Below are 24,501 nucleotides of genomic sequence, written 5' to 3' on the forward strand. Positions count from 1 at the left end.
ACATTTATTTATAATTGATGTAAAATTTTCTCCTTTGGCAAGAATCATCAGAGCTTAGTCTACATCTCAAAATTTCCAGCTGATTGCATCCATAACTTCAAAGGTGAAACAGAATAATTTGTTTTGAATTAGTAAGGTGAGTATGTCTTTGAGTTAGTTGACAATTTGGAACACTTAAAGGAGGGAGAAAAGTGAACATTTCCTGTATTGATGGTGGGTGAGGATTTAATATGGATTACTGCTAATTTATGTAGCCACTCTGAAAGTTTATTATTTTCCATAGTTTCCATAGTTCAGAAACTCACCAGAGATCATAGTTAATGAAAGGCAGAACAAGGATCCAAGGCCAAGTGTGTTTAGAAAAGCTGAAGCTCATTCCCTTCTCATCAACAGACTGTCACGATCAAAAGTGGGAAGAAGTCTACAAATCACTACATATCAAAGGAAGAGGACTTCAAGGGGACATCTCCTAGGTAATTGAGATGGTCAGTGTTGTTTTGTGTGACAAAACTCATTAAACATGTGTAGAAACTTCTTCAATCATAGCTATGTGATCACAGTGATCAATTTTCCTTGTTGAAGTACAAGATCTCTCCTACATTTATCTGATTTCTAGTTTGGCACAGATCTCTTGAGATCTTCATTCTTTTACCTTAATTTCTCAACAAGTTTCCTAAGAGCAGCCATAACTTCTTTATTCCTCAAGCTGTAGATCACAGGGTTCAACGTGGGTGCCACAACAGCATAGAACAGAGCAACCATCTTCTCTTTGTCCTCAGATGAGGCAGAATGTGGCCCTATGTAGGTGAAGATTGTGGCCCCAAAGCACATACAAACTACAGTGAGGTGAGAGGCACAAGTTCCAAAGGCTTTGTGACGTCCCTGAGTAGAGCGAATATGCAGAATGGCAATGACTATGCGAGTATAAGAGAATAGAACTAGGCAACAGGGAAGCATGATCACCAGAAATCCTGAGATGGCCACCATGACCTTGTTGAAAGAGATGTCTACACAGGCTAGCCGAAGTACTGCAAGGGTCTCACAAGCAAAGTGATTAATGACATTGTGACACAGAGGAAGACGGAAGGTGATTACTGTCTCCATCAGTGAATTCAAAAAACCAGCTACCAAGCAGGTGACAGCCAGCCCCAGGCACAGTCCTCCATCCATTATGACAGTGTAGTGCAATGGATGGCATACTGCCACATAGCGGTCATAGGACATAGCTCCCAGAAGGAAGAACTCAGAACCACCCAAGGCCAGGGAGACACAGAGCTGGAGCACACAACTGTGGAAAGGAATGAGCTTTTGGGCTGAAACCAAGTGAGCCAACATTTGTGGGGCAATACTGTTCCCATAGCAAAGATCCACTATGGACAGAACACTGAGGAAGAAATACATAGGAGTATGAAGCCTGCTGTCCAGTCTGATAAGGAGAAGAATCAGAGAATTTCCCACAACAGTTATGATGTACATGACCAGGATCAGGGCAAAGAGAAACACTTCAGTGTTCTGATCACTGGAGAGCCCCAAGAGGATAAACTCATTCACCCACGTTTGGTTGACAAATTCCTGGCCCATGAATTTCACGACTGGACAGGTAGTTTTCAAACCATGCTGCAAGCTGACACATCTGAATTTCAAGATCATCCACACTGAAGATCACAGTAAGATGTAACACTGCTTCTGAAATTAAAAAAAAAAAGAAGTGAGATCTTCATGAATTAAATTATTAGAACATCATTCTTCTCCAAAATATCTCACCTTAAATGGCAAGAAAATTAAGTAATTTTAGATTCAAAATCTTATTTAGGGGATTGTGCCACTCTTTGTGCTAAAAAAGGTTTTGTGAACAATAAGTCTCTGATTTCTAGATGATGTCCAGTTTCAGTTAACTTTTTTGTTACTGGATTTCTCCTGCAGAGATCTCATACTAAACTTTATTCAGCATCCACAGTAGAATACATCTATAAAACATGAAATATTTTGAAGGATCTTCATATATAGTCAATCACTAAGCAATTTCAATCTTATTTTGTATAACTTTGGCGTGTGTGTGTGTGTGTGTGTGTGTGTGTGTGTGTGTGTGTAAAAGCCTTTCACAAGTTTATTTGGGGGCTATAATTTCAATTAATTATTAGGTCTTAACTACTATGTTGATAATAATGATAAAGATAGTTTTCCAGTGTCAAATAGAGGGCTTCTATATCACCCACATTATACCACTGGGCCAGGTATCCCACTGCAATTCAAAATGTCAATTTTAAGATTTGGTGTTACATAATAGCAAGAAATAATCACACAAGCCTTCAAGGTGGATTTAATGAAATGTACCATAATGTTATGTTCCTACTGAATAATAATATTTTCCCAGTGATGACAAGTTGCATTTCCACTGGAGATTCATCCTTACAAGTAAAGAGAGAAGAGTACAAGATACAGCATTAACCACAGTCATAGTGATATTGCTTAGCAGGTGTGATGGCTCATGCTTGTAATATAAACACTTTGAAAGCTGAGGCAGAAAGATTTCCATGAATTACATGCCAGCCTGTGCTGTTTGATGAGTTCCTGGCATCCTGGGGTACAGTATGAGTATCCTGTCTAAACATACAACAAGAAAACAAACAAAATACAAAAGGAAGTAGTGTCACTTGTTGGGTGGTTTGATTTAGTAGCTTATTTAGATTCTGTACAGCAAAAGAGAGAACAAGTAAAGTGTGAAATCAATTAGTAGAGCAGAATGGACAAATCCCTTGCAAAGCATCTCCTATAAAGTGCCCATGACCAGAATGTCCTCCAGGAAACATCTACAACTCAAAAACAAAAGGAAACATTAAATAATCCATGCTTGTAATCGAATGATTACTAGACCACCACACTTTTCTCAAGAGAGACAAATGGCCAACAGACTGTGAAAACCAGCACCGTGGCTAATAAAGTGCTACCCAAAATGACAACAAAGCATTACCTCACACCATTAGCAACTTGTGACTCCACAAGGACATTTTTTTTCCGTTTGCTCAGTCACAGAAGGGAGAAAGTAAGCCATTACTCCAGAATGAAGATCATATTCGATGACTTGAAGAGGGTTCTGTAACAGTATACTAGGGTTTACTTTCCCAACAGCCTCTACCACAGTAATTACAAAAGGTAAATACCAACACGGGTGTCTCTGCTGATGGGCTCTCCTATGGGCTTTTGGAATGTTTATTAGATATCACATCATTTATATGTTGTTAGGGTACCTAAGATTAATGCACAGTGTGATGAAAATAGCAATGGTCACTCCTTTATAAATTTGCTTATACTTCCTCTTTCCATTTAAACTTATTTTTATCCTACCACATTTTACACAAGGTAAAAAAAGATAATTTATCTTAGAATCATACTAGCTACAGATTTTCTTCATGTACCTACAAATAAATGCGGGCTGTTGGTGTTTACAATGTTTTGTATGAAGATGATTTGTGATGAAGTCTATTTCTGCCTCTCTAACACTACTGAGAGAGCCATCAATAGCTGAACAAACCATACTACAAAATATAGCTTAATAGAAAACTTATCCATTTTTCCTAGTTCATTACAAAAGGCTCCTTTCTCTTAGGGAACATGTGTTCTGAGGTTACTTTTTAGATTTATTTGATGGTAAAGAGGGTTTTCCAAATAAATAATTATATCTAACCTTTCTGGGGACATTTGTTTATATCCTAAACATTTGAAATGAAAGATTCAAAATGTATTTATTTAGTGGAGGAACGTTTTCCCCCTTTCCCTTTTTGTTATCTTTTTCTCATGAGAGACTGGCTATAGACATCTGCAATTCTACCATTAAATTTTTTCTCACTCTCACTTTAATAGAAATATGTGAGCATATATTGCTAACAACACAGAGTCAAAGTCATACTTATTTTTGGCTTACTGTTTTGCCATAAGGTTGAAACAAAAATTTAAAACACAAATAAAACATAATATATACCAGTATATGATAAATGACTTTAAAAATGTTTGTATTGTGACCTGTACTTTAAAGGAATAGCAATAAATTTTTCTATATTGTGTGTTAGACAAACTCTAATAAACCACCAGTTCTGTCTCCCAAGTCTTCATATGTAACTGGGGCAGCAATGCTCCCATGTTTATGTACACAGCACAGTGTGTGTGGAAACACACACACACATACACACAAACACACACATATGGTTGGATCTGAGGTCCACTCCATGAGAGGGAACTTATGACTGGTACATTAAACCTGGTGGACGACCTATAACTAAGGAAGTCATAGGCCCTAGGAGCCGTAGTAAGTTGATATGGCATCAAAGCACCTTCCAGGATCTGTGTTTCTATGAAAGACAAAGTCTACTCACTGTCTTAATTCGAGAAACCATTTTTTGTAGTGAATGGAGGTGAATTCAGATCCTTAGCCACACAAGATGCTGAGACTAAAATTTCATTGAGGATTCAGCTCTAAAATGACATTTATGCTACCACTTTAAAAGTTTGGAATGTTGCAAAAGACAGCACAGAGAGAAAATAAAAGATGAAAGATAAGAAAAGGGCTACAAGTAAAACATTTTCTTTTTTGGTTCTTTTTTTTTTTTTTTTTTCGGAGCTGGGGACCGAACCCAGGGCCTTTCGCTTCCTAGGCAAGCGCTCTACCACTGAGCTAAATCCCAACCCCAGTAAAACATTTTCTAAGTGAAACATGGGCATAGTAACCAAGAACTCTCAGTAGCTGCACCTAGTGCTACTGGGCTCACAAAGTCAGCCCCATCTTTACTCAGCTATGGAGGCAGAGGAGGCTCAAGAGCCCTACTGCATGCAACGGAATTGCCTGCAACTAACAGCATCTGTGTGCTGAGAACAGCGCCCACTGGTAAGCTCTCAAACTTCAATGAATAATTTCAAACCCGTGGTCACACAGAGAACCCTAATTAAACTGTGTGGGACACAAAATGAACCCAAAGTCATGATCATGGGAATCAGGTCTATCGGGGAAAGAGGGCTGAAGGGTAGGAGGAAGGAAAAAATGGAGAAGAAGCAGTACTCAGAATGTTTTGTACACTTATATGAAATTGTCAAAGGTAAAAATCTATTAAGAAAAACTGTAAAAAGGAATAGTTAGTTGCTCATTTATGTATACTGTTTAGGCTTCCACAGCCTGGAATTAAAATTATTAAAATATAACAACAGCCAAACAAGTGATGTTTCTTTAGCTATCTCAAAAATATTCTTGAAAGAGGAAAAGTTGTGTTTAAAGCTATGTTGTCCCTGCTCAATGGTAAAATAACTGAAGTCTATTTCCCAGTGATTTACTACTGCTATAAGTAATTTTATGTTTGACCAAATTAAAAACATTTTACATTTTGAAAATGAGTATGGAAAGCTAGGAAGACATGTAACTAAAATAGTAGAACTCATTGATAATATACGTACGAGCGGAATCATAAGCCTAACTTTTCTTCAAGAGAATTTTTTCATTTTTTATTGGATTTTTTACATTTACATTTCAAAGGTTATCCTCTGTCCAAGTTTCCTGTCCATAAACTCCCTATCCCATACTCCCACCACCTTCTTCTATGAGGGTGTTTCCCTACCCATCTACCCACCCCTTCTCACCTCCCCACCCTCATATTCCCCTACACTGGGAGGGTTCAGCCGTGGCAGGAGCAAGGGCTTCTCCTCCCATTGGTGCCCAACAATGACATCCTCTACTACATAAGCAGCTGGAGCCAAGGGTCTGTCCATGTGTACTCTTTGGACAGTGGCATTTATGAATGTCATTGTAAAGATAGTGACCAATTTGTTTATTGTTAAATTCTCATTTTATAAACCAGTACTTCTAATTGTTTTAGTTTTGTTATTTAATCTTGCCCACTCGATTTAGTCTTTCATATGAACATTTTCTAGAATCTAACATTATCACATTGAAAATTCTGCTCAAAGTAGTGAGCATGGAGATCCAAGGTCTTCAGCTTTGGACAGAGGTAACTTCAGAGTCAATGTGCACATGGGATTCTTTTCCCCACCATCCTTAGAGAAAACCTACATGGCAGAGCCCATCAGGAGCTGGAAAGATGTCTCAGAGGTCAAAAGCACTCACTGTTCTTATAGGGGGCTGAGTTTGATTCCCACCACCCACATGCTAGCCCTGAATGGCAGATAACTACAGCTCCAACAGAGTATCCCATACCCTCTCTAGCTTCTGAGAGCACTGCACCATGTATGCATATCCTTTCAACCTCGTCCTTTAGGACAGATTTGTAAAAGTCTAAACACAGATCAAAGCAGAAAGACTGAGCAAAACACACAGAGAGCACAAGCCAAAGGACAGAGGGTGTGAGCAGATAATAAGTGACAGTCCTCTGACTCTGTGGGCTTTGCTCCCACCACCCTGTTCTGCACTTGCCTAGTTGTTGCATTGTTATTCTGCTCCAGAGTAATTTTAGGGCAATATTTGGTTGTGTATAAGTCATCAATCCAGTAGAAAGAGTAGTTTCAAATAAAGAGAAAGACACAAAGCCTGCCACGTTGACATTAAAACCATGAACCATGAAGGCTTTATTGTTTGTTCCAGAATACTTAGTGAGCATTGAGAAGAATCCAGTCATAATGGTAGCTAACCAGCACTTCTGTGTAGAAATACATATAGTTCTTATGTGTATGTGGACACGTGTGAATGTTGGTGTGTTTACATGTTTGGGGAAGCCAGAGAGTAGCTTCAATTTTTGGTCCTCCAATGAAGCCCAGCTTGATTTTTCATTTTTTATTGAAACCTGGAGTTCGTCAATTACACTTGGCTGTCTGACCAGTGCACCACCTTGACAGCCGCTTACTCCTGGTTCCCCAGCACCAGGAATACAAGTGTGGAACATGAAACCCAGCTTAAAAATATGTGGGTTTTGGAACTAAAACTCATATCTTTATTCTTCAATGGCAGACCTTTAAGGACCAGTCTCCATAATTTTCATGTTACCATTGCAGTCTTTGTATCTTTCTCCTTACTTAAAACTACTCTTTATATTGGATTGATTACTTATGCAAAACCAGGTATTATTCTAAAATGGCAGATCTGCTTTAACACATATGAAATCAAGATTTTATAAAAAAAAATCTCTCTCCCAGAGTTTGAGCATATGTTATCACAACAACAATCTTATGAAGTGAACTTACAAGTGAAAATACCCTTAAAACTGTAAGAATATTTTAAAACCTGTGCCATCTAAGCCTCCCTTTTTACATACAAGGGTGGACACTGTTCCTAGAGATGTATGGCATTCTGGCCAGCACTAGATGGGACAGCTGTAGGAAACAGTTTCAGAGATGGATGACTTTTGGGAGACTCAAACCCATCACAGTCTGGGATCCTGTAAATCATTAAATCATTTGCAAACTGTGGCTTCCTGACTTCAAGAACTAGAATCCAGCTTCTGAGGACTGAATTGACAGGACAACTATTGTGTCAAGCCACCACACTTTGAGGATTGAATAGAGAGGTATGAGTTTCAGTAATCTAGTTTTGTGAGTTATATTAATAAATGAGTGTTAAAGAAATAAAATTTTCTGACTCACCTTTGGAGAGCTCAGCAGGCCACCCTGTGCCTTTGAAGGATGGCAAAGCTGAAATGTTTGGAGTTTGAAGACAGTGACTTTGGAATAGGTAACTTTCTCAAACTTTACAAAGAAAATCTCTAGGGGCCAATTATGCTTTGCTTATTAGACATCTCTTTCTTTCTCTCCCCACATATCTGGCTACTTCTGCACCAGAACACCCTAAGCATTTTAACTTTGCAAATACAAGTTTGCTCTCCTTGTCCCTGGAGCATGGCAACAAACTTGCCAAAATTTAATTTCTCAAGAGACCAACTTCTGTTCTTGCAGGTTTTCACTTTGGGTGGTTCATAGGTTATCCCAACAGATGAGGACGCAAATGTGAGTAAACTTCTACTTCTCATTCCAGTCCAACCATCTCCACTTTCCTTTGTCCAGCAGGTCCAGTCCAGGGAACTAGATGTTTTCTGTGCATAACCTGATGGTGTGCAAACATCCCATGGATTATCTTTTTCTTAGCCCTATATGCATATTGTTGGTCCATATTTGGGGGTTCTACCACCCCATCTATCAGCTTCCTAAGGAAGCTTGCCTGTTCTTTGAGGAAGGCAGGCCATTTTATAGTTCAAATATTAGAAAGTTTAATTCACTAATTTTTAAATAAAAGTGCAGCAAGCTGTTGCATACTCTAGTGAATATGATAAACCCCATGTACAATAAAACCCACAGAACTAAGAAGTTTTTTGTTTGTCTTCTTCCTTTGAAGAGTGGAGGCTTCTATGTATAAGTACTGTTGATCTCATCCAATGCTCTGCAAACTAGGGCTGTACTAGGCAGTCTGGCATCCGGTTTCTTCTCCTTGAAAGTAAGAACAAGGATATTCACTCTTGGGCAATTTTCAAAAATCATGCTGTAAAGACAAGATGTAATCTGAACAGAGAGAGCATCACACTAGTGCTGGATGTGGAGAAAGAGACACAGCAGAGCCTGTCAGTCAGCCTAGGGTCATGAAAAGAGAAGGAAGGATGGGAACCAAAGAGAAAGAAAAGGGATGTGGGGGTGGGTTACAAAAAGGTCTTTCTACTTCCAAAGTATCATTGACATCTCTCCTAAAGTGCTCTCAGCTTATTTATAATTCTCTTTACTATACGAGTTTATCATCTCATATCTTATTCTTTTTAAATTTATTTTTCTTGGATAATTTATGTACTTACATTTCAAATGTTGTCCCCTTTCCCCCTTCTCCCATACCCCCTCCCTCTCAGATGCTCCCATTGCCACCCACTCACTCCAACCTCAATGCTTGGCATTGCCCTACATTGGGGAAATGAACCTTCACAGGACCAAGGGCTTTTCCTTCTACTGAGGTTGGAAAATGCCATACTCTGCTAGATATGTGGATGGAGTCAACTCTTATTCTTTTACCAACATTTAGTGGTTGCAAAAGGAAATACTTCAGTCACACTGGAGGCCATCAGATGACAAAAGAGGCCCCATGAAATTACAAAGTTTCTATAAAGAAAAGCAAGCCATTAACCACGTAAAGTGAGAGTTTATAAAGTGGAATTAAAAATAATTAATTGCTATATATTGCATGTAAGATTAATAATGAGACTATACAAAGAATAAAAATATTAAGCAAGAACTCAAAAAATATAATCAATAAATGGGCTAATATAATTAAGATAGTCCTCACAAAAATGGGATACCAATAGCCAAGAGTATACAAAAACTAGTCAACCTAACTATCCATGAGAAAAATCAGACCAAAACTATTTTGATACCCTATTTTGATAAATCACCCTAGTTATAGTAACAGTCATTAAAATATATAGCAAATATTGGCTAGGATGTAGACAGAGAAGGAATTGTAACATGCTGATAAAATGAATGTGTAATAAAGCAGATGCTATGAAACTGGAGGTTTCTCAAAAAATTAGCAAGAGATATCCTAATGACATAGATACCTGACTCCTGGGTATTTTCCTAAGAGAATTCAAATCAACATATCACAGAGAATCTTGGACATTAATGTTTATTGCAGTACCATACATGACGACTAAGCTACAGACTTAACCTAGGTGTTCATCAACAGAAATATGGACAAGCAGAGTATGATATGTATGCTGAATGTAATTTTTCACCTATTAAACTTTCAAACCATTTGGAAGAAGTGGATACAACAGGAGAGTACCATATTAGTAAAATAACCTTGAAGGCCAGTATTAAAAAGCAAATATATGTTTTTGATCATGTGTGGTTCCTATACAAATACCCAATATCATGGATGTACATGATGATGTAGATATGAAAGTAAAACTGCCTAAAGGATAAGAGGTACAAAAGGAGAATAAGAATCAGGAAGAGATGAAGAGGAATATAGTCAATATATATATATATATATATTTCATGAATAAAAACTGTTCATGATCCATGTTTAATAGTGGTAATTGAAGCTTCAAAAGAAAAGGCCATACTTGTGTTAGTAATACTATAAGGATGAATGGCTGATTAGAAGCGTGGCAGATGGGAAGGCAGGGTTAACAAGGGAATATGGAATGGGTTAAGTTACACTGAAGTTTTTTTTTTAAAGATTTTTATGAAAAACTACTACTAGAGAAGCTTCCTAAAATATACACGTATACATATAAAAATGAAGTTTAATGGAGTTACTCTATAGAGAGACAATATTCTAACTATACACCTCATACAAGCAAACAAAATGCTCAGTATCAAGAATAGGTAGCCTCATAGGCAAATGGATGGAACTGGAAAATATCATCCTGAGTGAGGTAACCCAATTACAGGAAAACATACATGGTTTGCACTCATTGATAAGTGGATATTAGCCTAAATGCTCGAATTACCCTAGATGCACAGAACACATGAAATTCAAGAGGGATAACCAAAATGCAAATGCTTCACTCCTTCTTTAAAAGGGTAACAAGAATATCCTTGGGAGGGAATAGGGAGGCAAAGTTTAGAACAGAGGCTGAAGGAACGCCCATTCAGAGCCTGCCCCACATGTGGCCCATAAATATACAGCCACCAAACTAGATAAAATGGATGAAGTAAATAAGTACAGGCTGACAGGAACTGGATGTAGATCTCTCCTGAGAGACACAGCCAGAATATGGCAAATACATAGGCGAATGCCAGCAGCAAACCATGGAACTGAGAACGGGACCCCAGTTGCAGGAACCAGGGAAAGGACTGGAAGAGCTTGAAGGGGCTTGAGACCCCATATGAAAAACAATGACAAACAAGCAGAGCTTCCAGGGACTAAGCCACTACCCAAAGACTATACACGGACTGACCCTGGACTCTAACCTCATGGGTAGCAATGAATAGCCGAGTAAGATCACCAGTGGAAGGGAAGCCCTTGTTCATGCCAGGACAGAACCCCCAGTGAACATGTTTGTTGGCAGGAGGGCGGAAGTGGGGGCATGAGGGGAAGGGGAATACCCATATAGAAGGGGAGTGTGAGGGGTTTAGGGGATGTTGGCCTGGAAACCGGGAAAGGGAATAACATTTGAAATGTAAATAAGAAATACCCAATTTAATAAAGATGATAAAAGGGGTTGGGGATTTAGATCAGTGGAAGAGCCCTTGCCTAAAATGGGCAACGCCCTGGGTTCAGTCCCCACCCCCGGAAAAAAAAAAAAAAAAAAAGAAAGAAAGAAAAGAAAGAAAGAAAAGAAAGGAAGGAAGGAAGGAAGGAAGGAAGGAAGGAAGGAAGGAAGGAAGAAAGAAGAAAGAAAAAAAAGAAAGAAAAGGAAAAGAAAGAAAGAAAAAGAAAGAGAGAAAGAGAAAGAAAGAGAGAATAAAAGATGAAAAGAAAAAGAATAGCTAGCCTCATTGTTTGTTGTTATGTGATGGAGTCACATAGAACCTATGTACCATAGACCATTGCATTTCTCTTGACTATCCTTCAGAATTTGATAGTAAGATTCTGTTGCTAAATATTCACCATAATTGAGTCACAGAACATGAAGAAATCAAGTTAGTATGCTTGTAGAAAACTTTATCTCTATTGGCTACCTGTCAGTGCTGGAATGTGCTATAACTGCTTCTAGGGGAGAAAATTAATTCTTTCTCTCACTTATCTATGAACCCTACCAGTTACAATAATCACAGGCCTGCTAAAACAGACACATTGGCACAACAATAGCATAGACATAGTATGAGTAACCAACCATTTTCCTCATTGTATCTAAAGCCCATTCCGTGAGATGCAACCCATACCTGACACTGTTAAAAAACAAAACAAAAGTATGGTTAGACATGTCATAGACCTAAGGGAAAAGCAACCTGCTAATATTATTCTACCAAACTGACATAGCATTTAAATGGCCTGTAATTAATTATTGCTTAACCCATAGATCAGTGACTCTTTCAGTCTTTATCAGAGAATCTCCTTGCCATTGACAGCAGTTATCACAGAAACCCTTAACTGGACAACATACAAAGGAAGAGACTGAAGCATTCAGCCCTGAATGAAGCATGCTTACCATAAACCTCCTCCAAGGCCCTGGGATCTCCATGGAGGAGAGAGTAGAGAGATTATAAGAATCGGGGGTGGTGGCTAATCTCAATAAAACATTTCATTAAGACACACCAGGGTAGTAGCACATATGAGTTCATAGTGCTGTGATAGCATGTACAATACCTGCACATGCTTCAGCATAGAAGGGGAGAAGTGGACATGAGGTCCTGCCATTAGCTGAGTAGCTGTTAATATTTGACAGTTTCTGGGAGAAGGAAACTACATTTTCTTTGCAATATAACCCCTGATAGATTGACCACACATGAGGGCAGGTACCACTCCCAAGACCAGCAAGGAAGCATACACTGGATTTGAAGGGAGGAGAAAAAAAGAAGAAATCTCAAAGTCGAGTGTGAGGAATGGGAGGATGGCAAGGGTAGCTATAGAAAGAGCAGTGGGAAAGAGGCAAATATACTTAAAAGACATTTCATGAGATTCTTAAAGAATTAATAATTTTTTGTTTAGAAAAGTGACACACAATTGTGGAGATCTAGAATATTGCTCACGCAGTTTCAAATTATTTTGGCTTTTTTTAAACTTCCTTAAGAGAGATTCATTGCACACCTCTGGATCTGTTCTATGATCTTTGTGGCTAATAGGTTTTGGGTTTTGATTTTATTATCAGACCACTGACTTTCATCAATTCAAGAGATAATATCATTGGATAGCACAAACCTGTAAGGCAGACTTTGCCAGTTTGTCGTAACCTATGTACCTGATGTTTGCACAAATGTATTTTAAAGTGCTTTGATTTATGACTTCCTTCTTTGTCCATAACTATACAATTTCATGAAATAGTTTCTACATTGGAACTTGTCATTTAGCCTAACCTAAATTTATATTAAATTAATATTAATATTAATATTAAATAATATGGCGTGTGGTCACTCATATTTTGTTGAAGAATAAATTATCTCCTTCCACATCATTTGAGAGCTGTGTTTTGAATTGGCAATAGTTTTCTTTTCTGGACCCCCAGTACAGGGCAATGTTGGGGATGGGCGGTAATGGAGGGTGGATAGGGGGAAACATCCATACAGGTCATGGGGATGGGGGTTTATGGACAGGAAACCAGGAAAGGGAATAACATTTAAAATGTAAATAAAGAAATATATTCAATAAAAAAAAGAAATGGGCAGTACTCCATTGTGCAAATGTGCCACATTTTTTGTATCCATTCTTCTGTTGAGGAACATCTAGGTTGTTTCTAGAGGACTGAAGGAATCGAAGAGGATTGCAACCCAATAGGAAGAAAAACATCAACTAAACCAAACACCAGAGCTCCCAGGGACTAAACCACCAAAGAGTATACATGGAGGTTCCATGGCTTTAGTTACATATGTAGAAGAGGACTGCCTTATCTGCCATCAAGGGGAAGGGAGGGCCTTGTCCTGTGGAGGCTTGATGCCCCAGTGTAGGGTCACGCTAGAGTGGGGAGGTGGGGGTAGGTGAGTGGGTGGAGAAGCACCCTCATAAAGGGAAAGGGTACAGGGCATGGGTTGGGAGTGGTTTGCACAGGGGAAACCCAGAAGGGAAACACCATTTGAAATGTAAACTAATAAAATGCTTTAAAGAAAAATTTAAAATCAGCTAAATTGGTATACCTTTTTAAAATGTGTACAGGGACAAATAAGATCAACCAGAGAACAATGGTTCTTGCCACTCAAGACTAACAACTGGAGCTTGATCCTGGAACCCACACAAAGCAGATGCAGTAGTTTTGCACCTATAACACGCCCTTCTATACAGAGGTGGAAGACAGACAGAGGATCGCTTGGAATCTCATGGACCAGAAAGCCTGAAATATTGAGAGTGATGGATAGAGAACCTGTTGAAATGAGGCGAATGAAGAAAATCAGCTCCACAAAGTTGTTCTCTAGCCTCCACATGCGTGCCCATATGCATACACACACACACACACACACACACACACACACACACACACACACACACACAAAACACACACACACACATTCTCACATACATACATATACACATCATTTCCTTAAATTTAAATAAACATTTGTGGAAATACGACTTTTATAATATTAATTTTTCTTTTTCCAAAACAAATACTTCTCCATTTTGATTTTATCTTATTTGATGCTTTTCTTGAAATTAGTTTTCTCACTATAGTTTCACACCTGTGTCATTAGAATTGTTTCTTGGTTCATGTTATTGTTGTAAATGAGAATTCTTTATTAGTATTTTCAGTTCATTGCTGGTAGAATATGAAAACACTATTGATTTTATTATTCCAGGACACCATTTTCATTATTAACGTTCTTTGTCGATATCTTAGTTAACTTAAAACATGTAGGCATGGAAGTCATGCTATATGTCATAGACTACTTTCAGAGTATAAAAGTAATGTACCCTTTGTTGACTAATAGTGAAAAATACAATAACCTCATGTTTTTTGGAAATATAAAAGTTCAAAACAAAAGGCTGGAAAATGGTTCAGAATATTAGAGCACTTGCTGCTTTTATAGAAGTCTCAGGTTCAGTTTGCAGCTATCCCATGGCTGCTCAACACTACCCCTATCCAAAGTTACAGGAGATGCAATGCCCTCTTCTGGTCTGTGTGGTCATCGAGCATGCACACGGTACACAGACATATATGTAGGCATTCATACTTACACATAAATAAGTAACTATGTTTTGAGTTTTGAATATTTATATTTTAATAATATGATTCATGAGCACTAAATATACATAACTTCCCTTTCTTCTCACCCTCTACTTTATCCCATGCCCAATCTTTTCAAATTCATGATCTCTTCTTAAAGTACTATTATTGCAAGTATGAACATAGATATATGTTCATATAATGTGCATATAATGTGTGAGAGTGAGTGTATATGATCTGCTGATTCCATTTAGTTTTTATGGTATGTACTGGACAACCTACACATGACTTTGTCTGTTGAGGATCCTGACCCTCCCCCTCTCAGCAGGCATTGACCACATGTAGCTCTTTTTCTGGGGAAGAAGTGGGAAACAACCATTGATGTTGTTGGTCAGGGGGAAGAAAGAGACTCCAAAATTATAAAGGCTATTGCTATTGCATTTGGCTGCCTCCAGAACCTGAAGATAAGTGTCTATTGTTGAAGGCACCACATACTCCAGACACAGGATCTAGATCTGACTCACATGTCTCCTCCCTGAGGACAGGCTCTCCTAATGATAGGATTGGAGGTGCTATTCAAACTTCCAAGGGAGAGGAGCAACTAGCAATAATTTTTTAAGTTTTAAATATGCCCAGTATTGTATATGTATAAAGAACATGTGTATGCTGAAGCAAAGGTTATAGACATAACTAGCATAATCCAGGTTCGAGCAACTTGAAAACTATGTGTGTGCCCCAAACAAATTTCATATAAGAACTTAAGTACATAATGTCATAGTGTTAGTTAATTGAGTGATATCACTAAGAATGAGAGCTGAGACATTAGAAAATCTATGGTTTAGTCTAAATAGTTATAGTATTTGACTAGAAACTGTGTATAAATTATAAAATATAAAGCTAAGTGTAGGAAAACTAACATGCAGAATTATATATGTGTGTGTGTGTGTATGTGTGTGTGTGTCCAGACACAACTACTACAATAGACACATTATAATAATTCTCCAAATGGCAAGAGAGAAATGAAAATAAACATTTTGTTAATTCCTAAAAACTAACAAAGGGTTTGTACAAAAGAAAATGTCTCTAGAACTGAGACGTCTTGACTATTTTATGCACCTGAGACTTATTTTTATTAAGGTGTTGATAATTGTTTACAATGTATTTTAATCATATCCACCCTCCCCTAACTCTTCCCAGATCAAGCACCTCTTTACCTTTTTATCACTGAATTAGCCAACCTAGCTTTGTGCTGTCTTTTTTAATCATACTCATCAAGTCCAATTTGTGCTGCCCATTTATTCTCGGATATGTGGTCTTCCACTGGAGCGTGTTTTACTTACCAGAGGCTGGACTGATTCCCTCTCCCCTAGTCTAGCCCAATTTCTATTAACTCCTTTATTAAGGGAGGGACTTCATGCTAACCTTTTCCCTAAGACTTTAATAAGCAACTTATTTTGCAATACTTCAAAACTGAGCAAGATTTCCCTTCATATATGTTCAGAAAATACAACTAGTGAAAAGGTGTTAAATGATGAATTATGTAACCAGCAGGAAGTCAATATCATTTCTAATGTTCAGGAAACACATGCAGTAAAATCTACCTACCCTTTGGCTCAAGATGCTTACACTCTACTTGATGAATAGAGCCAAAATTTAGACCAACTATGAAGGTTTTCAGTTCTTTCTTATTTTGCTTTTGACTTATCAGTGCATGGTTAAAAATATAACTGGTTGCAAAAAATATAACCCATCTTAACAGAACATTTAAGAAGAAAGTGCATGAGCATGAATTCCTATTTATTTAAAATGTTGGTGGGGTTTTTTGTACTGTTAGCAGAAGAAATTTTTCGCATCTATTTGTTTTCCTTAAGTTTCTCCAAAGTTCTTTTCAAAGCCCCAATCACATCATTGTTTCTCAAGCTGTAGATGAGGGGATTGAGCATTGGCGTCACAACAGCGTAGAAGAGAGCAACCATCTTCTCCTGTCCTGCTGAGGATCTGCCCACAGGCCTCATGTATGTAAAGATGGCTGTTCCAAAGCACATAGAAACCACTGTGAGGTGGGAGGCACAAGTCCCGAAGGCTTTGCGTCGTCCCTGGGAAGAGCGAATACGCAGAATGGCAGCAACAATGTGAGCATAGGAAAATAGCACGAGAATACAAGGAAGCATGATCACCAGAAATCCTGAGATGGCTACCATGACCTTGTTGAGGGAGATGTCCACACAACTCAGCCTCAGCACAGCCAGCATCTCACAGGCAAAGTGATTGATGACCGTACGACAGAAGGGTAATTGAAAGATCATGAGTGTCTGCATTAGTGAATTTGAGAGACCAGCAGTCAGACAGGCTGAAGCCAACCTTAGGCACAGCCCTCCATGCATAATGACCATGTAGTGCAGAGGGTGGCACACTGCCACGTAGCGGTCATAAGCCATGGCACCTAGCAAGAAGAACTCTGTGCTACCCATTGCTAGGGAGATATACAGCTGCAGCACACAACTATGAAATGGGATGGACTTCCTGGCTGCCAGGAAATGGACGAGCATCTGGGGGACAGTGCTGTTGGTGTAACAGATGTCCACAAATGACAGGATGCTGAGGAAGAAGTACATGGGCGTATGGAGCTTGCTGTCCAGCTTGATGAGGATGATGATGAGTAGGTTCCCCAGGACAGTCAGCAAGTACATGGCCAGGAACAGTACAAACAAGGAGACCTGAGTCCCCCAGTCAGTTGACAACCCTAGCAACAAGAATTCACTCACCCATGTCTGGTTTTTCTTGCCCATTAGCTTCCTGAGGACCAAGACCAAGTTATACATTAATAAATAAAATAATGGTCAGCACCAAAACTTGGGAGTCTTCCTTAATTGAAGAATTTACTAAAATTCTTGGATAGCTCAACTAAAAAGTGTGACCATTAAGCTCCACTCTACATTGCAGAGTCAGTAAAGTTTTAAAAGTAAAACCTATGTGACCATGTTTCATCTTAAAAATCTTCCCATGATTGTCTCTGTGACTCAGCATACAGGAAGGAACTGATCCCCAGTGTTACAATCTTCTTCCTAAAGAACAGCAAAGAAGGGGCTAATAGTAAGGTGTATCTGTGAAAACACAAGTCAAGTTCAGAGATGCATTAGCTAGATTCTCTGAGTGTAATAATCAATACTTACCACAGATATCATCTACAACCATGAGACCACAAAAATCTGTCAATGATTCTCCCTGACTGAGTTTGTTTTCTCACTAACAGGCATGGTTCAGAGGCTAACCAGGAAGACATGGGCAAACACTCACTTGAATTAGCTTATTGATATAACTTTGATTGTATCTGCTTCTTAACCTTCCTCTCTTCTTTCTCTCTCTCTCTTCACTCCTTCTTTGTTCTCTTTCTCTTCATCTCACTGATAGTTATGTATAACTATCACACAGTAATTGTTAGTCAGAATTTACCCACAGGTACAAGGTTCCTATGCCAAAGCCCATGAACCTTTTGTCTGCTCCCCAAGTTAAATTTCCCAAACTTACTTATCTTCAGTTCACCACATTCACTGTCATGAGTACAGTTGACACATGGTAAGATTCTTATATTTTGTGGAGCTCTTAGGAACCTTGTATTTACACTTCATTAAACACACAAGTGGTTTCCAAAAATCTCGTGAACTGAGCAAAAAAAACCTTTTTGATTTCTCATTTTACTCAACCTTTTCAGAAGGAAATGTGAAACACATACACACTGGTCTCCTGATAGGTTATCTGCTTGCCTAAGTTAGTCCCACCTCCACTTCCTTATGCCCACGTCTGTACTGATATGCTCTGCCACTACAACGATGATCCAAAGGAAGCCCACTCTTCAGAGGAAGTAGCCTCTAGAGAGAATCACTGTAGAACATTGATGTCTCAAACTTGTGCTGGTGTCCTTCACCACAAGTCCTCAGGCACTGTTATAGTCAATCATATTATCCTCCCTCTGTTCTTGGCTAAGGACTTGTTAGGATGAATGAAACCCCACCTTTCCTTCCTCCCAAGCTACTCCTCTTTTTTCCAAATAAAGCAGAACAGGCATGAACCTGAGCTTCCTTTTGGCAGATCCCAACACATCCCAGGACGGCAGAGTCTAATTTCCTGTGTGAGTGATCAAAGTTGTATGCCTGGTGGTCTCAGACACAGTTGAAAGGACTTGTTGCTCAGTTTGGGTACACAAAATGTGTTTTCTTCCTAGAGTAGGACATTGGAACTTGACCTGTGGCTCTTCAATAACCAGTTTCAGTCCACCTGTCAGAGGCTTTCAGCAAGCAAAGAGAAGCTGTGTGGTGTGGAGGCCCTGGCTTCAGCTATGTAGTACAGAGACCCTAGCTTCAGGCTGCTGGTCCCACCTACACTCACTCATCTCTGAGAAGGAGTCTGGCATTGTCCAGGTGCAGAGGAGGCTGTCGGGGATGTGGGATTTGGAAGAAGGGAACTTTCCTCCTTAGAGATAAAAATCTCTATAGGCCAATTATGCTATGCTTGTCAGGCTTCTGTAACTTTTGTTCCTTATATTACTCTGTCTTAAAAAAGAACAAAAAACAAAAAAACAAAAAACAAGCAATTCAACTTTGCCCCTCTACCTGGGAATTTCTTTAAAGCCATTCCGGTCATTGAATTCTCATCTACATTTGAGACTTTCAAATGGCAATTAGACTTCACTAAACTGGAACATGAGAAGAGAATCTAAAGTACAATTTCCCCTTGGAGGCATCCCTCTGATTTTGTTAAAGGTGCACTTTAAGGACTTTGTTTCTTGCCCATCCTTTAAATAATGAGTTAACATCCTTACAACTGGAATGTTTAACCCAGTATGTCTAGTCATGCAAGACACAATCAGGCAATGTGTCCTGTACCATGACAATTCAGTTCTGTAGGACATACTTCCCAATATTTTCTTCATAACCAAGGGAAACATTCTGAGAAACCTTTAACCCTTTGGAGCCACTATTTAAAGTCTCCTTTTTAAACAGATACTATGGAGTTATTGTCCTTTTATAAACCTAGAAGTCTACTTTTGTGTTCTACAAATACTCCAGAAATTTACTACTCACTACAAAGTCAATGCTGAAATAAAGACAGGCACACAGAAGCACACACAGAAGAGAGAGAGAGAGAGAGAGAGAGAGAGAGAGAGAGAGAGAGAGAGAGAGAGAAATATTTTCTCATGAATCTCCACCATTTTAATCATATAGTGTTAAAGTTACTGCATTGGGTACTAGGGAGGTGGCCCAGTAGCCCAGTGTTTAAAAGCACTGACTTCTCTTTCAGAAAATCTGGGTTTAATTTCCAGCAGACACATGGCAGCTGACAGCTATCTATACAACTTCAGTCCCAGGGTTCCTGATTCTCTCTTATGACCTCCATAGGCATTGTATGCACATGGTACATATGAGTAGGTACAAACAAGCAAATACCCATAATTATAAAAATAATTATTTAAAATAAAACAAAACAAACCTTAAATAAAAAAAGAATTAAAATAAGCGTGGCTGCTGTGTCACTTATGCATCAGTAGGTGGCAGAGAGGAGAGGAATATGTCTATGTTCAATGTTCTAACCTGTGAACATCTAAATAATTAGTATCCTAACATTCCTTGAAAACAGCAAGCCTGAGACAACCATCAATTCTACACCAGGGGGCTTGGACAGAGAGCTAGCCTGGTGCTGAGCAGGCCCTGGTGGCTCCCAGGACTAGGAACAAGCCTGAAACTAGAAGAGCCCAGCCAGGGACTAAAGGCCCCAGGTGAACCCAAGACAGATGACTCGCAAATGAGGCCACTTGGGAGGATGAAGTGAAAACCAAATTCTAGATAAACACCAGACTAGTGCCATGGAGTCTGGACAGGGAGCTAGCCTGAGACAACCGTCAGTCAGGTGCTGTGCAGGCCTGGAAGGGAAGACCACGCCCACTACCTGGCAACATAATGCACAAGCTGGACACGGTACTCCAGAGACCACTTCTGAGATTAACCTGACCCCAGCTCAAAGACTCCAGCTGCTCTAGAAGGAGCAAGAAAATGGTAAAGAAATGAAAGAGAAACAGAAATAGAACAAGGATGTGGGTACAATGATGAGAGGCGGAACTGGAGACTCAGGGGTAATGAGGAACAGCCTGATTTGAGTAGACAGTGATGCCATGTAGGGTCCTGGCCTGTGCTCAGTCAGGGACTACAACTGGTTTCAAGGCTCTGAAGCAGCGGTTTGTTACCACTAAGGTCCAGGAAATCATCACTGGCCAAGGTAATTGTCCAGGGACATGTTGAAGTCTGGGGTCTGTGCAAAACTGGCCCCACCCTCATCTGGGCATTGGATCCCTTATGGGCATAAAAGCAGGAGAGTTGATCCTCCCCTTAGACAGCTGCAGTACTGGAGAGAGTCGCCCACACATTGCTGGAGTTATAGGAGTGTCGGCCCCAAGGATATGGGGGAGGGACCTTGCCCTATCACACATCTCCAGTGCAAGGACATGGACAAAGGATAGGTGCCCTCCTCCTTCTACCCAGTCCCCACTTACCACCTAAAGCAGGCAGAAGACCTGGCCCTGGGATCATGAGAGCAGGAGAGCTATCCCTGCCCCTCTCCAGAAGCTGCTCTCAGGAGAGCAGGTCTTGCACCTCACTTTGGCAGAACAGTAGAGCTGACCGTGGTCATAGGTGAGCTTCTGAGGGTGGGAACACACACCTGGCCCCTACATTTGTCTGCCATCAAGTTACACGGTAAAGGAAAATATGACCCTGAGGTCATCAGAGAAGGAGAGCTGACCCTGCTGCTCACCTCCTGCAACACGAGGAAGAGCAAGCCCTGCACCTCACCTCAGTAGCATAGTAGAACTGGCTCTGGATGTGGAGCTTGTGGGTGAGCCTACAGGCATGAGTGTGGAAAAGCTGACCTTGCCTATTGTCTGCTCTGCAGCAACATCTATGAGGGAGAGACTTTCTCCTCTCCCCTTTGCCCTCACCATTTGCAGTTGGAAGGAAAGTTGGCCCAGATTATAGTCATAATAGCCGGAGAGCTGGCCCTGCCCCTCACCAGCTGCAGCACTCAGGAGAGCAGGCCCTGCACCTCATGTGGGCAGCACAAAGAGCTGACTCTGATGGTACGGGCTCAGAAAACTGACGCTGAGAGTATAAGTGTGGAAGAGTTGTCCCCACAACTTGTCTCCTGTGCATTTACATGGGTGAGAGACAGATGCCACCACCCCACATCTGTTCACCCTTTGCCACCAATGGAGGTAGGCTAGCTGGCCCTAAGGTCATAAAAGCAGGAGAGAAGTCCCTGGCTCTCACCTGCTGCAGTAGTTGAATGCAAGCCCTGCACCTCCCATCAGCACTGTAGAGTAGGGCATGGATGTGGGAGCTGCAGGTGAGCAGCCCTGAGGGCATGAGTGTGAGAGAGGTGTGCCTGCCTATTGTTTGCTGGGCAGTAGCATGGACCAGGGAGAGACACCTTCCTCCCCTCCCTCATCCCTCATCATGCTGTCTAGTGTTGTCATGAGAGCTGGCCATGTCTCTCTCTGGCTGCAACACTCAGCAGAATGGGTCCTTCACCTCACCTGGGCAAAAGGGTAAAGTTGACCCTGGTAGTGGAGGCTTCTGCTGAGCTGGGCTGAAGGCATGAGAACAGGAAATTCTATGGTGTGACCAACTCAAATACCTCTTAAGCCCATGTTTAGGGCTTTGAACTGCCCCACCCCAACATCCACTCCATTGATAATTTGCTAGAGTACATAAAAAGGGCCAGTCTTACAGACCCAAAACTATAATATCTCCATGAATTAGGCCAAGAACAGGATATCTGAGAACAATCCCAGTGAGGTTCCAGTATCAATAGAGTAGCCGAAGCCAGAGGCCTCATACCAGACCAATGAGTCACTGCAATGGACAAAACAAAGAAGTAAAACAATCAAAGAAGTGTGGACTAAAGAGCATACTATGGGACATGCTTTGACACACTACAGCTTCCACAATAAGATTTTCTTTTTACTCTGTTGATGGGAAAGTCACAGAGTGGAGGAAGGATATGAGGGGGAGAGGGACATGAATGGAATTGGGGTGCATGATGTGAAATTCACGAAGAACCTGTAAACTGTTAAAAAAAAAAAAAGAATTAAGGGGTTGGGGGATTTAGCTCAGTGGTAGAGCACTTGCCTAGGAAGCACAAGGCCCTGGGTTCAGTCCCCAGCTCTGGAAAAAAAAAAAAAAAAAAGCAAAACAAAACAAAAAAAAAAGAATTGCTACATTGCCTCTTAAGTGCATGTCTAACCTAGGCTACTTGTGCAATTTTTCCAAAACATAATTTTGCTAATGAAATCCACATTAACTATGAATAAGGATTTCTTTCACCTCGGGCTTTCTCTGGTATTGTCATTGTCAATCCTTTACATTTTAGTTACTCTAATGGAGCCACAGTATGGGGAGATTGTGAAATGTCATGTATTTCTCACACACAAATGACTAAATATTTTCTAGTACTTATTTGCTGTTTAGGGATCCCATTCTCTATGTTTGATATTTCACACATTTTATATTGGTTTCTCTCTCTCTTTTAAATGAATTTATTTACTTATATAGCTCAACAAGTGTTGTTGCTTTGCATAGAAAAACATTTTTTCCTACATTCTGACTTTCTTTGCAAATCCTATGTGTGTCTTTGATCAGTTGGTCATTTAACTTTTGTACAGTTCTGTACATTGCTCTTTCCAAGAAGCAACTGTTTTCTTCATCCTCACTTAGATATCTTTATCTACCTCCAGTCATGAAGTTGACCTTCAATGTGACCCTTTTGGAGTTTGACTGTTTTACAGTTCATAATTAGATCTATATCTATTTTTGAAAGTTTGTTTTATTTTTGTCAGTGTGGATAACAATTTTGCCTAATGCTCATCATTGTAATTGAATGTACAGAGTTTGTTTCTCAATTATTTCCCCTAATGTATTTGGTTATTTATTGCTGTAGGAAAACAATGTTGCCTTTATTACTGTAGCTTAAAATAAATCTTCCTTTCTCACAGCATTAATCCTCCAACCTGCGATTGCATGTTTTCAGATTTTTTATTTTACTTTGAATTTAATTTTAAAATGAGATAAGAAATTAAAAGAAAATTTCCCAAAGATTTAAATTGATCTTCATTGAATTAAAAAATAAATTTAAGTATATTAAGATTTAGATGAAAAATATCCCCCCAAATTCATGTGTGAAAATTTGCTTTGTCTCTAGCTAGTGACAGGACTACTAAGAAATGAATGTGTCAAAGTACACTAACCTGTTAGTAGTAAACCTAGTTGGAGACAAATGGAGACTGAAGACTCCTCCCTCCCTCCCCTCCCTCCTCCTCCCTCCCTCCTCCCTCCCCTCCCTCCCCTCTCCTTTCCCCTCCCTTCCTTCCCTTCTCCTTTTCTCCTCGCCCCTCTCCCTCCCTCCTCTCCTCTCCTCCTTCCTCTTCCTCCTCTCCTCCTCTCCTCTCCTCTCCTCCTCCTCTCCTCTCCTCTCCTCTCCTCTTCTCTCCTCTTCTCTTCTCTTCTCCCTGTCTTCATTTCTCCCTTTATCTAGTTGAGAATGCTCCCCAATTAGACACATTCTTCTCTTTGTTTAATATCTGTCAGTATTTAGTTTTGTATATGGATGCACTGTAGTTTATAAGATTTTTAAAATATATCTCAAACTTTTTAAATTTTGCTTTAAATTATACCTTCCAATATATAGGCTATATTTGATCTTTGTATATTAAATAAGTGCACAGAAA

At 39.8% G+C, this 24,501-nt stretch overlaps 2 protein-coding genes and 1 non-coding gene across 3 annotated transcripts; 1 reads left to right on the forward strand and 2 right to left on the reverse strand.

Moving 5' to 3' along the window:
* Positions 1 to 648: 648 nt before the first annotated feature.
* On the reverse strand, positions 649 to 1,581 carry LOC116902860 (olfactory receptor-like protein OLF3). Its single transcript, XM_032905189.1, has one exon. It carries the CDS (start codon positions 1,579 to 1,581, stop codon positions 649 to 651), a length of 933 nt encoding a protein of 310 aa, XP_032761080.1.
* A 15,001-nt stretch (positions 1,582 to 16,582) lies between these two features.
* Positions 16,583 to 17,518, reverse strand: LOC116902861 (olfactory receptor-like protein OLF3). The gene has a single exon (XM_032905190.1). It carries the CDS (start codon positions 17,516 to 17,518, stop codon positions 16,583 to 16,585), a length of 936 nt encoding a protein of 311 aa, XP_032761081.1.
* Positions 17,519 to 20,220: 2,702 nt separating this feature from the next.
* LOC116904757 lies at positions 20,221 to 20,351 on the forward strand. Its single transcript, XR_004388433.1, has one exon. It is a non-coding gene; the product is annotated as a small nucleolar RNA SNORA17 (small nucleolar RNA).
* The last annotated feature ends 4,150 nt before the right edge of the window (positions 20,352 to 24,501 follow it).

Source organism: Rattus rattus, chromosome 6 (genome assembly GCF_011064425.1).
Source record: "Rattus rattus isolate New Zealand chromosome 6, Rrattus_CSIRO_v1, whole genome shotgun sequence".
Classification (NCBI taxonomy): domain Eukaryota; kingdom Metazoa; phylum Chordata; class Mammalia; order Rodentia; family Muridae; genus Rattus; species Rattus rattus.